This window comes from Leguminivora glycinivorella, chromosome 8, assembly GCF_023078275.1.
Source record: "Leguminivora glycinivorella isolate SPB_JAAS2020 chromosome 8, LegGlyc_1.1, whole genome shotgun sequence".
NCBI classification, from domain to species: domain Eukaryota; kingdom Metazoa; phylum Arthropoda; class Insecta; order Lepidoptera; family Tortricidae; genus Leguminivora; species Leguminivora glycinivorella.
The window spans coordinates 2,867,408-2,881,452 of NC_062978.1; the positions used below are offsets into that span (position 1 = coordinate 2,867,408).

The following is a 14,045-nucleotide window of genomic DNA, read 5'->3' on the forward strand; positions in this document are numbered from 1 at the left end:
TACACCCAGTTCTCCTTAGAGTGCTGAGAAAACTAAAGAAACAAATAATAATAGTGTCTAAAAGGGCCTCTGTGCTGTTGGATTCAGCTCCACACATGCCTTCCAAAAGTCCGGGACCCCATTGTCCCGAGATATGGTAAGACATACAAATAATAACAATAATGATTTGTATACGCAAACAATTGCTAATCGATCATAATTATTATTATTTTAATATATTTTTCAGTACCTACAGATGGTGTTTTTTACGCACTAGTGCGAGAAGTGGTTCATTATATGCCAGGTCGAAACTTCGGAGGCTCATCTGTACTGAAAAACGTCGTACGATACACGTGCGAAAAGGAAATTCGTATTCGTCGTGTTTTAATTTATCGCCACTCGTTTCGAACTTCCTTTTTTACGCACTTGTATCGTAATGTACTATTTCCACGCACTTTTTTTTTTTGCAGTCCAATTTCATAGGTTAGCTGCACATAAATTAAACATGCCTCTCGCTTAAATAAGCATGCCAAATCAAAATTGCCATTAAACCAGTTTGCATTTGTAATAATTCGCGAAAGGGGCCCCGCGGGGCCATTTGTCGCGGCGAGGCCCCGCGGGGCCCGTTACCGCTGATTTATCCGCCCTTCGCCGCCGCAATACATCTGACACATAAAATGTCTCTTACTTTAAGAGAAGCGAGTGTTTAGAATAGGCACAGTATAATAAAGAGTACTATCGTACAGTATGGCCACTTCCGCTCCCCGCTGAAAGCGCAGCCCACCCCCTCTCGGCTACCTCACAGTTACCGCCTGTCAAAAACGCGAACAGTCAACCTGTCACATCTCACTCATACAATCATAGTACGCGTTCACCTACACGAGCTTAGAATGTGTGCTAGGAACGCGCCTCTTTGATATATTTGATCCGTAGTGTCCGAGATGTGGAATAGGGAAGCTTGTACTTAAAATATGTTGTACAATGTATGAAATAAAGCACCAGATATTTTGTTAGAAAACATGGACAGTTGAGGGTTGATTGCAAAATTAAATAAAGTGGACCTCAGCTCAGCGCGCAGAGTCTATATCTGGGTACATAGCGTACAAGGTGCTATCTGCTACAAAAAGAAACCGCAGATTTCGCCTTGTACGTTGTTGTCGTCATTATAAAAAAGAAATACGTCATTTTGTTATTATAATAAATTAAAAACAAGCAAAAATTTTAACGAAAATATGATTTTTGCGACATCTAGGCTGCGGAACAGTAGTACTATTATCCATAAATGGCCCATTCATTTCAGAGGTACACTTTATTGTATGACTATGTAAGTCCCGGTATATACTGTATATAGGTATCGTCCTTGCACCTAACGAAATTTTGTAAAAATATCTTAGCTATCACACAATGAACATACGAGGCTGATGAAATGCTCTCGTCTCGCCAATTCGAGATAAGCCAAAATATCTTCACCATTATCTAATAATATTTGAACTTTAACGACCTTATAACTGCTTCCGATAGCGTTCTGATAAGAGTCGGTCAGTCGGTGTCAGTGACTTGTAGCTTGTAGTGCTTACACCAGTGTACTTAGTGACGTTCGGTGCCCATACATCATTTTAAGTCATCAATATACATACAGTCAAAGTTCAGCGCACCTGTAGTGGATACTTTCGAATATCTATTTGAGGTAAATGAATATAAAATGGTCAAACATGGGCCATTTTTTTTAAAGTTGTCCACCCCACTTTTTTTGTAACATGGGACATACGCTATTCATACTCAGAATCGAGAGCTCTTTCGATCCTGATAGGATTTTTTGGAACCTTCCATTCCGTTACCGCCATACAAATGTATGAAAAAATGGTAACGGAATGGGAAAAACCTTGGGACACTTTTTTCTCCTATTAGGATTGAAAGAGCTCGCGATTCTGAGTGGAAAACACATAAAAATTTCCAAATCCAAAAAAAAAGTGGAGTGGACAACTTTGAAAAAAATGGCCCATATAGCTATGTTTATACAATGAAACATCGGAATAAGTTTATTTGTGTGATTTTTGTGTTATTTATAAGTGTGTACAAGTCAGACCAAGCTAAGTATGCAACGATTTTGATCCGCCTGTACAAGGGTCGAGTAAGCGTCATAATTTCAAACAAGTTTCACGTTTAAAACAACACTTTACATCGGCTGTCAAAATCGTTGCCAATATTATAAATGGGACAGTTTGTGTGTCTGTTCGACCGTCTTTCACGGCAAAACGTATAGCGACGAATTGACGTGATTTTTTAAGTGGAGATAGTTGAAGGGATGAAGTGTGACATGGGATACCTATTGTCTATTTCTAACCCCCACTTTTCTAAAACGGGGGAGTGGAAATTTGTATGGACCATTCCTCAATTAACTTCACAAAACGCATTTTTTGTATTCGCAGAGCTCAAAGCCATGTCTCTAATAACTGTGTCGGAAGTGAACAACTTATCCGAAGAACAATTTGAGTGGATGTTCGGAAATGTCATAGAGCTGTGTACGGAAGCAGCGGGCCGAGTGAAGACGAAACGGCCATTTGCGAGTGTGGACGAACTGTGCGAGGCCTTCGCAAAGTATTTGGATGAGATTTCTGAAAACGGTGAGTCTATAGAGTAGCAATCTTGTATATTTTGTTCGCGATACGAGTCACCAGTGCCAGGGGTGCGAGGAGCGGGCGGGGAATGTGTTAAGCGCGCTGTGATTGGCCGTTTCAAGGACGGCGCGCAGTCGCGCCAGATGAAAGGGACTGTCCCTCTACTGACGCGTAAGTGGCCAATGTAAGTTGACCTATGCCGGCTCTGAATAAATTATAAATATGACTTTTATGTGGAATGTAATGACGTCTGTTTTTAAATTTGAGCTTCTTGTTACCTTTCCACACCATTTCACACTACAGGTGGACATCTTTAAGACATCAAAATACCCTTTTTAAATTTTTTTACTGCGAAAAACACGCGCTGCTTTCGGGTCTGTTACTTGGTCGCTACTGATCGGGCACGGCGAGCGCCCGCGCTTATATCAGTGCAAATACTAGGAAGGCTGGCGACCGCGAGTCGTCTTGTAATGGATGTCTATAGGGGTTGGTCTGTGTAACTAGTAGTAGTAGTAGGTTAGCTGGAAGAGATCCCTTATAGGGATAAGCTCGCCTTTGTATCTCTGTCCCTACAAATTTTATATAAACTGTTGTACACAATAAAGTGATTACTACTACTAGTAGTAGGTACTCCAACTGAGAACTCGCAGAACTACCGCACCGCACACCCTAAGTTTTGATTAACATCCCAATCAGACCGTGATACCTAAGTGCTAATGGATCGAAACGATAGCGAAGGCTACGTTTTAACTCGATTTGCTTTTGTAAGTACTGATGTTCTCGTCTACGGGTCGCAATTCTCAACCGATTCCCATGAAATTTTGTAACTAGATTCTATGATCAGGCAAAATTGTATGCGTTCTAAACCCTCAGTTTTCCAGGCCACCACAACTAACCATACAGCAAAAGTCGGCTTACCCTAGTCACACCAATAGGTTAAAATAGGCAATAGGCTTTGAAATTTTAGAACAAAACGGGACTTAATCGCGTAAACACTTACATTGATTTAATGTGATGTTCGAAACGTCGGGCAATAGGCTTTAAATCCTGTTTTGTTCTAAAATTATGAACTGTTAGTCTAAATCTATAATAGAAAACTGTAGTGCCAAGATTTGGTTGACTGCCTATTTTTTTTTCTTCTTCAGACACGATAGTTACATTGATATTACAGTTTACAAAATACCGCCAAACTGCAAAACAGTTTGTTGGCAGTTATTAATACACCGCCTTTTTTTTGTTTTCCGTTAAATTCGACACGTTGCTAGTTCATCATCAGGAACCACCCTGTATATCACTTTTAATTAAATTCGCAAAAAAAAAACATCATTTTCATATATAATAAATTGATTTATTAGTGTGAAAGACCCTTAAGAATAACTTTCAAGTTAGTGTCAAGTGACTGACGGCACATATCAAAACAAATATCGTGCAAATATCATTTGAAATTGGTAAAGGCTGTCACACACGTGTTCAGTAATTATCTTTTCCCCTCACTAGCTCGGAAACACGTGTTTTGTCCTTTAATACCAGCGGGTAAAAACGCATTTTATCCACTAGTGGGTAAAGTAATTTGATCTTGAATAAAGTCAAATTAACTGCTTTAAAAATGATAAAAGTAGGTAAATCTAGTAATAAAGATGATTTACCACCTGTGGAACTACTGGAAGCAGTGATAAACGCATTTTTTGCGTTGTAGTTTCCTCGCTACAGTGAGGGGAAAAGTTTTGTGTTACACTCGGGTGCAAATGTATTTTACTTCTCGTGTGTTAAAAAACTCGCAAGTTCAGGATTCTATTTTCGAACCACTCGCTTCGCTCGTGGTTCAACTATAGAATCCTTTCACTTGCTCGTTTTTCAATTCCACACTCGGCGTTAAAATACAACTTTGCCCCCTTGTATAACAAATAACTATTATTTTTTTAATAACTTGATATCCGTAAGAGTTATGACGTTAGTTTCTCAGAGAAATTAATTGTATTTTACCTAAAGAACCTTCCCTTAAAGTTAACGGAATTCAATAAAAACAGGGTGTAGACAGTCAACCAAATATTGGTATTTTTTTGGTCATTCGTTAAACGCTCTTCACATATGATTTCAGAAAAGCTAGTCGTCCTAAAACTGCACCCAGACCTGGCCGGTCGATTAGCGGCGCGAGGCGAGTTAACCCCGAGTCGACCGCTGAGCAGCGCGCGGCGGGGCTTGACCGCCTCTCGGCGGAGCAGGTCTCGCTTATAGGCTACAGGAACGAGAAGTATGCTTCACCGACGTTTATAACACTAATTTAAAACTGCACCCAGAGCTGAACGATCAACCAGCGGCGCGAGGCGAGTTAACTTCCGAGTCGACTGCTGAGTATCGCGCGGCGCCTCTCGGCTGAGCAGGTCTCGCTTATAGGCTACAGGAATGAGAAGTATGCTTCACTAACACTTGTAAGTAACTTGTGTACCTAATTGAGGAGCTGGTTAGTCGGCTGACGGCGCATGGTAGGCTTTGACCGACACCGCCATTGCAGAAACGACAAGTATGCTTCACTTACACTTGTAGCGTTCATCTAAAACTGCACCCGGATGTGGCCTGTCGACTAGCGGCGAGAGGTGAGCTGACTCCCGAGTTGACCGCTGAGCAGCGCGCGGCGGGGGTTGACCGCCTCTCGGCCGAGCAGGTCTCGCTTATAGGCTACAGGAATGAGAAGTATGCTTCACTAACACTTGTAACGTGTACCTAATTGAGGAGCTGCATGATTGGTCGGCTGAAGGCGCGTGGTAAGCTTTGACCGTCACCGCCATTGCAGAAACGACAAGTATGCTTCACTAACACTTGTAACTTGTGTACCTAATTGAGGAGCTGATTGGTCGGCCGACGGCGCGTGGTAAGCTTTGACCGTCACCGCCATTGCAGAAACGACAAGTATGCTTCACTTACACTTGTAGCATTCATTTAAAACTGCACCCGGATGTGGCCTGTCGACTAGCGGCGAGAGGTGAGCTGACTCCCGAGTCGACCGCTGAGCAGCGCGAAGCGGGGCTTGACCGCCTTTCGGCCGAGCAGGTCTCGCTTATAGGCTACACGAACGAGAAGTATGCGTTACTGACACTTATTGCATTCAAGTTTTAAAACTGCATCCAGACCTGTGGCCTGTCGATTAGCAGCGAGAGGTGAGATGACTACCGAGTCGACCGCGGAGCAGCGCGCGGCGGGGCTTGACCGCCTCTCGGCCGAGCAGGTTTCGTTTATAGGCTACAGGAACGAGAAGTATGCTTCACTGATGTTTATACACTGATTTAAAACTGCATCCGAACCTGGGCGGTCGACTAGCGGCGCGAGTCTTTACTCCCGAGGCTTGACCGCCTCTCGGTCGAGCATGTCTCGCTTATTACAGGAATGATAAGTATGCTTCATTGACACTTGTATCATTCATTTGGGAGCTGGATGATTGGCCGAGGAGCACGCAGCGGGGTTTGACCGCCTCTCGGCCAAGTAGGACTTGCCTATATTAATAGTCACTAACGCCATCTATGGTTGTTTACTACAAACGCTACTTCGAGAACTAAGGGTTGATGCCGTTGATGGTTGGAATGCTTGTAGTTCCGTCATTTTCCGCTAAGAGCGCCGCAATCTGTGACCAACAATTTTGCAAAGCGAAAAAAGGATCTCCTATTTGGTTTGGTATTTTCCTAGGTCTAGGTGACGTCTTAATTTTGTAGGATTCTCTTATAATCCTGTGTCCTCAACTGTGCGTTTCTCCAGAAACTTCCTGCCCCGCACAGCTAAACTGTGGAATGAATTGTCGCCTGCGGTATTTCCGGACCGATACGACCTTCAAATCTTCAAGAAAAGAGCGTACACCCATCTTAAAGGCCGGCAACGCACCTCCAAAACCTCTGGTGTTTCGGGTGTCCATGGGCGGCAGTGATAACTTACCATCAGGCGACCTGTCTGCTCGTTTGCCTCCTATCCCATAAAAAAAACAACGCCATTCCATCAAATTTATATGATCTGTGACGCAACTTACCAATAAAACTACAATGTTGTTTTTTTACAGATACAAAGCCAAGTTTGGCTTCCCCTTCATCATATGCGCGAGAGAGAACAAAGTTGACTCCATAATCGACGGCTTACAGAAGCGATACACCAACACCCGGGCCCAGGAGATACTGACCGGGATCGAGGAAGTCAAGAAAATATGCAAATTGAGGATCCTCGACATCGTCAAACAAGAATTAATATAGGCATAAATTAAATATAACAAGATCATACCATCCCATACATTAAAATGCGACCGCCTACGAACGCGCTTACACTCCACCACACATAGATGGCGCCACAAAAAAATGCCTTGTTGCCACCGATTATTTGTAGATTGGCATTAAGTGTCAATTCCGATCCGTAAATCTATGTCAAAAGTGACACTTAACGCCATTTACAAGTATAATCGAAAGCTACAAGACATTTTTTTGTGGCGCCATCTATGTGTGGTGGAGTGTAAGCGCGGTAAGGTCCGACCGAGATCTCGGTCTCGGTCTCGGCATTCTCGGCCGAAAATCGGGCCGAGATCTCGGTCTCGGTTCTCGGCCAAAATGGGCCGAGATTCTCGGCGAGACCGAGACTGTGATTTTGAATTTATTGCGCACTCGCGTCCGGTTTTTAGCTTTCCGTTGGTTACATCGCCCGTTTGGTATCCCGATTTTAGTGATTTTGGTAGGGTTTTTATCGATATTTTATGCCAAAAACAAACAAATACCTAGGTATAATTCATAAAAGAGTGTAAAATATTTACGACAACTTGATGTGTGTGGAAGACGACTAGACGACGACGAAGCGAAAAATCAAGTCAGCAAGGAAGAACAATACTTACCTACCTATATTATGGACGAATATCGGACGAAATTCTGAGCTTTGTGGATGCCGTTTTGAGTTTTTTTAATAAGTATGGGTTTTCCATAATCATGTTTTTGATATACATAACATTTTGGAAATAATCGCTATGAAAAAAAAAGTAGTTTGTCTTCCTTAACAACCGTATACTCGTACTAGTTTGTCACTGACGTAGTCTATTTTGCTACGGTAGATAGGTAAGGGGTTCGGTAGGTTTGGCTAGTTACGGAACTAAACACTAAGTTGTAGGGCCCAACATGCTCTTGGTTTCCTGATTAACAAGCGAATTTCGATTATGAAAACATTTTTTTGTAAAAATTGCATGTTTTTCACTGTTTTACAAATTCTCGGTCTCGGTCTCGGTCTCGGCCGAGAATCAAATTGAATCTCGGTCTCGGTCTCGTTCTCGGCCGAGACAAAAATATCGTTCTCGGTCGGACCTTAAAGCGCGGTCTTAGGCGGTCGCATTTTAATGTATGGGATGGTATGATCTTGTTATATTTAATTTATGATATAGGCCAAGCACGAGCTAGGTCCACAAAGAGCGAGGCATGTCCCGAGGCAATGTGCTCACGCGACGAACATGCTATGTCGTGCCTTGGAGCAGGATGCTTAGGGACCGGCCACATCTAAGAGACTCATGTCCTGAGGTGCGGAACGGACGTCCGCGCCACGTCGCCTGAATGTAATTCAAAAAACGTCAGTACATTTTTTTAATTACATTCAGGCGGCGTGGCGCGGACGTCCGTTGCGCGCCCCGAGACACGCGACGCTTAAGTGGGAACGCTACCTTAGCCGAGCAAAACACACGTACTGCTTCGGCTGAAGCACGTTTGCCGCGCGAATAAATTGCCTCGCCACGTGCCTCGCCCTGGGACCCGGCTAATCACGAATCTTGGCCAGTACAAAAGCTGGCATGAATGGAGTAAACGAAACTTTGACTGTATTGAACATAAAGGATTACTTATTCCTTATGGGAAGAGTGTTAACTCCATACATCAGTAAATGCGGGTTATTTGCACGCGTCAAATAGCGTAAATTATGTCCCACTACTCGATAATAGGGGTCAACAGTAGGGTGGGTCACTCCTGTATGGAGAAAAAAAAAGTATTATATTTTCATTGGGCACAGTTACAAAAACTTGCAAACTGATGCAAATAAACAGTACCTATATCAAATTATTTTGCAATTGGAATTAATCTTCTGCCTCCGGATCCACTTTGAAGTTTTCATATATTTTTTTGTACATTTTGTGTGGTGTATATGTATGTATTGTCTTTTAATTTAAAAATTTTCTATTAATATATACCATTATTGGCATCGTAATAGCATGCTAAAGTTTCAAAGAAAATAAATGAAGAAAAAACCTCAAAAATTTAAACCTTTTTTACATCCTACTCCATACAAAATACAAAAACTTCGACTGAAATCCGGAGGCAAAAAATAAGCATAAAAATTAAAAAAAAAAAATGTACACTAATTAATTACAAAATGGCATCTTTTTGTGACTGTGCCCCCTAAAAAAATAAAATAAAGTAAAAATGACCCACCCTAGTCAACAGTGTCTCGTCTGCCATAAATTTAATATTAGAACAGTTTACAACTTATAAACTGAAATAGATACCATACACTAAAGAAAAAGCGACCAAGCCCACTGGTGGGGAAGCCGGGAATTTCAGAATCCGTAAATATAACAACCAACCGCCGGTTTTTAAGTTTTCCGGGAATTTTACAACTTATATTACAAGCAGAAGGAATTGAAAACAGAATACTGATTAATACTATTGTAATATTAGCTAAAAATTGGTGAGCATTGGACTCTTCGTTCGTCGCGAGATCTATTGACATTGACAAGATAATTTACGCTATTTGACGCGTGACTGTCGCTAGATGTCACTACAGATAACCTGTATTTACTGATGTATGGAGTTACAACTCTTCCTTTACTTTTTTCTATGGTATTGAAGAGAAACCTATGTAATCTTACTTGTACGTGTAATGTGATCAAACTAAAATCGGATTGTATGGTTTCTCCTGTATGTATAAATAAATACAAAAACATTCAAAATACATACTTTTATTACATTCATACACAAACAACTGAACAAATAGGCATTTTTTTATTATTTATATCATCTGTAATTTGATGTACCTAAGTACATCAAAAATGGCTTGAGTACCAGCCCAAATGCAGATACTTTTTACTTGTGTACTCCCAGTTCTCTCTTTTTATATATGAGAGCACCAAACATCTATGCCGAGCGATATATCAGAGAGCCAGAGTTCAAAAATATTTAAACACGCCTCTAAGGGACCGTCCACACTTAAGAGACGCTTGTACGCCGACGCGGAACAGACGTCTGCGCCACGCCGCCTGAATGTAATTTAAAAAAGGTCTCCTCAGTACATTTTGTATAGGAAAGAGGTAAGCGCCTCCAGGCGACGCGTCGCTTGGCGCGCGCCGCGCCGCCTCGTGCACGCCAAGGGACGTCTCTTGAGCGTCCTTCCTATACAAAATGTACTGAGGAGACGTTTTTTAAATTACATTCAGGCGGCGTGGCGCGGACGTCCGTTCCGCGCCTCAGGACATGCGTCTCTTGAGTGGGGACGGTCCCTAACGTCATGGCAAAAAATCATGTTCACATATTTGTAAGTTCGGGCGCTCCGTTATTTCTGATGGCGACTGTACCTACAAATGGGTACAAACCTTTCAGTTCAGTTATTTATTTGAATACAAATTAACAGAAATGTCTCACAGAAGCCCAAGAGACCTTTCAATCACAGCATGGGGTTGGCCAGCTACTTCGCACAGTTCAGGTGTGTTGAGGATGTCTTCGAAGCCTATTTCAATGTCTCGGCCGGTTAAGACGTCGCGCTGAAGGTTGGAGCTGGGTAGGAAGGGTAGGCGACCCACCTGAAATGTAAAAAAATATATTGATTTAATAAAAAATAATTTATTTGATTTCTTCTTTTCCACATACGAGTATGTTGTTTGAAACATTCTAGTTTGTTGATTGCTATAAAGTAGAGATGGGCCGAATATGGACTTTGCCGAATACGAATATTCGGCCGAACATTCGGTTCAGCTCTTACCGAACCGAACATTCGGCCGAATATTCGGTTACGCCATATTTTTTAATGGGATTCATGAAAACTATTAAATGATTGATAATCGTTACTACAACTATGTTTTTATGATTTAGTGGATAACTAAAACTTAGTTAAAACAACTCTGAATTCTTCTCAACTCTTGAACTACGGTTTTTTACTTTTTTTTAAACAATTGTATTTATATTTTGACGCATAGGTTTCTCTTTTTTTAGCAGTTCCTTAAAAAGCCACTAAAAAGGAGCTTATTATCCACTGGAATACGTAAGATCTTCATTAGTTATTTACTTTGTTTATTCGGTAAATATTCGGCAATGCAACCGAATAATTCGGCCGACTACGAATAATTAAAAACTTGCCGAATATGCAGAATACCGAATATTTACCGAATATTCGGCCCATCTCTACTATAAAGCCACTTTGTCAGTTTATTCATGTAAAGATACAAGCAAATCTCGAATTTATGGTAAGCAAAGTGGGACAATATCTCATATATTATATGAATATCTGGGCGACCGAGCTTCGCTCGGTTCTATTTTAATATATCACGTCTTTAGATAAAAAAAAACTCTTATAAATACAAAAACAAAAAAAAAGACACAAAACAAAAACTTAATTTTTGGCCGGGATTCGAAACCCTGACACCTACGATCTATCTGCGTACATTAGACCGACCTCGTACGACTGAGCTAAGCGGAATCGATGCGCGCGCGGCAAATTAACGACCATATTTTACGTTTACTAACGCGAAAGAAAAACTCATGAAAACTCGAAAATTCGCGTTTTCCGGGATCTAAGGCTACGCTAGATCGATTTTTCACCCCCGAAAACCCCCACATAACAAATTTCAGCGAAATCGTTAGAGCGGTTTCCGAGATCGTCGTATATATAAATAAATAAATAAATAAATAAATAAATAAATAAATAAATATACAAGAATTGCTCGTTTAAAAGTATAAGATATGTATTTTCAGTTTATACTTTATAATCTTAGGACTGGCAGTTTTTAACCCCTGATGCAAAATAAATGGGGTGTTATAAGTTTGATGTGTCTGTCTGCCTGTTTGTCTGTCTGTGTGTGTGTCTGCCTGTGGCATCGTAGCTCCCGAACGGATGAACAGATTTTTTTTGTTTGAAAGCTGAGTTAGTCGGGAGTGTTCTTGCCATGTTTCATGAAAATCGGACCACTATGTCGCTGTCGGAGGTTTTTTCAAAATTTAAATTTTTGTTTGTGGTAATTTTTCTTTTTTAAAATTTAATAAAATTGTTCATGTTATTATGAAGGTTGAACATGCAATCGACTCATGCTTGACTAAGTTTTAAGTTTGGAAGCTCAGATTGTCTATGTGCAGACTCTGAGACTTCAAACAACCACTCTTTTGACCACTATTTATAATTAATATAAATAAATAACGTTTCGGTAATCCAAAGTGCCTTTCTATTGTTCCACGGACCTCCTATATTAGGCCGTTGATTCATAGTTGTGCCAAATGAGAAAAGTGTATGTGTTAGATCCCATATAGTTATGCATCATCAAAGATATATGTAACTCCATATAGACGGATAAAGTCTAAGAAAAAATCGTACCTCAAAGCCCTAGAGAAAAAGGTATGGTGGCATAGATGGCGTTACACTTCGGGGAACGCTCGGCTAGATGGCGCTATTATTAATATTTGACATTTTAACAAATATCAAGCAAACAATATGGGCCAAATTGTCAAAACTGAGGGTCAAAGTTTTAAGCTTGTGTCGAGAGATGGCAGTCTATGCACTGTGATTACACATTTTACTTTGACAGTAACTCTCTATAATACTCGATCCTCTTTGGCATCATCTATTAACATCTAAAGCACTGGTACTTTTGGATTAACAACATATGTAAAAGACCTCTCTAACGGAAGTGTATAAGAAAAAAGGTTTTACCTTATTTGCAAAATTCAATTCCATATTGATTTTCATCGGTGCATGGAGGCCCTGGATGTTCCGGAGCATTGCCATGTTCATTTTGTCTTCGTTCAACCGGTACTGAAATATAGACCAGAAGAATTTGTTTTTTAATAATGCAGAAACGTCTGCACAACAAGTACCTAGGTATGCTGAACACACTGAAAGAGGTATTTAGCAACCTGAAAACACTGCTAGGATTTGTAGAGGAGCTGGGGTGGCTAGAGTAGTGCTACCTCGTCAAATTCACGCAAAATAGGCACAATGGTTGTCAACTTGCAGAAAATGCCCAATAAAACTAACTAACTAACGTCTGCAAGCGATATTACATACTTGTAAAAGGAAAAATGGAAAGCCGGAGGTGTGAATTTTTCTATTCCCTTAATTTAAAAACAAGTAGATTAGAAGAATTTATAAAGGTGTTTCTAATAATGGGGTATTGGGGTGGTGAAAAACTAAATTAAAATTTTGACTTTTTAGATTGCAGGGAACTATTAAATATGAACTGTGGACTAACGTAATTTTAAATATTTCTTTGTTTGATTATTTTTTAGGTGATACAATATTTAAATACCTATGCAAGTATGCTTGCATAGGTTATACTTATTTATCACTCGAACGATCGTATATCAACAATATTAGAACAAACCGTGTAGTAAATGGTCAATTTTCCAACTTACATTTCGTTCAGATACTTCTAAAGGATGAGAGATGCCGACATTCGCCTTGGTAGCTCCCAGCCCGGCCGTAAATGGATCTGGGACTCCAAAAGGACCTTCTTGCACTTTGATGTCGCTGCCGACCTCGGGCTTCACTTTCAACGGAGGCAGACCGAAACTCTAAGAAAATAAACGCATTATTTCATTACTACATCATCACAAACCAATATTATGTTTTGTATCAAGCATGGATACTAAAGAACTAACCATTTTGTAGTGTTTTTCAGTCTAGCAGCTTTAGAGTAAATTAAATTTTGGTTGGTGTTACTAAAGCAACTATTATAAAACAAAAATAGAGATTATTCGGCTTCCACAATGCTTCAGCAACTTCATTAAAATCTGTCAATTCACGCACGGCGCCACAGATACAACACAACGCCGATGCCACAGATATCCACATAGATTTAAGCGCGCTCCAGACTATCCAATCGAATCGCGACTACGGTCCGGTCCGGTCAGAAATGTGATACCGCTAATTATAGTGCTAACACATTACCGGTCCGTGCCAAAGTTAGGTTAGGTGAAAGCGAAAAAAAGTATCTTTTATAATCACATAATTAATCTTTAGATTTTAATGCCTTCACCCTTCGGTCGTATTTAAAATTATCGCCACACGTTTCAAAGTTCCCCTTTTCGCTTTTTTTTCGTTGCAACTTCCTCAATACGAATTCCTTATATATGACCTATTTAGAATATATATTTGTCATATTAGACATAGGTACCTGTCTTGCGTCAACTTTGCTTTGTTATAGTATTTTATCCAGAGAGTTCATAATTATTAAATTATTTTTGTAAGTGTAAA

At 40.5% G+C, this 14,045-nt stretch overlaps 2 protein-coding genes across 2 annotated transcripts; one reads left to right on the plus strand and one right to left on the minus strand.

Annotated features, from left to right (window-relative positions):
* Positions 1-1,530: 1,530 nt before the first annotated feature.
* On the plus strand, positions 1,531-6,920 carry LOC125228653 (2-oxo-4-hydroxy-4-carboxy-5-ureidoimidazoline decarboxylase-like). Its single transcript, XM_048133309.1, has 5 exons — positions 1,531-1,666; positions 2,409-2,603; positions 4,696-4,827; positions 5,102-5,288; positions 6,640-6,920. Exons 2-5 carry the CDS (start codon positions 2,420-2,422, stop codon positions 6,824-6,826), a joined length of 690 nt encoding a protein of 229 aa, XP_047989266.1. The 5' UTR covers positions 1,531-1,666; positions 2,409-2,419; the 3' UTR covers positions 6,827-6,920.
* A 2,613-nt stretch (positions 6,921-9,533) lies between these two features.
* On the minus strand, positions 9,534-13,595 carry LOC125229014 (proteasome maturation protein). The gene is made up of 4 exons (XM_048133773.1): positions 13,451-13,595; positions 13,205-13,363; positions 12,504-12,605; positions 9,534-10,386 (listed from the first exon to the last, which is right to left on the minus strand). Exons 1-4 carry the CDS (start codon positions 13,451-13,453, stop codon positions 10,225-10,227), a joined length of 426 nt encoding a protein of 141 aa, XP_047989730.1. The 5' UTR covers positions 13,454-13,595; the 3' UTR covers positions 9,534-10,224.
* Between the last annotated feature and the right edge of the window lie 450 nt (positions 13,596-14,045).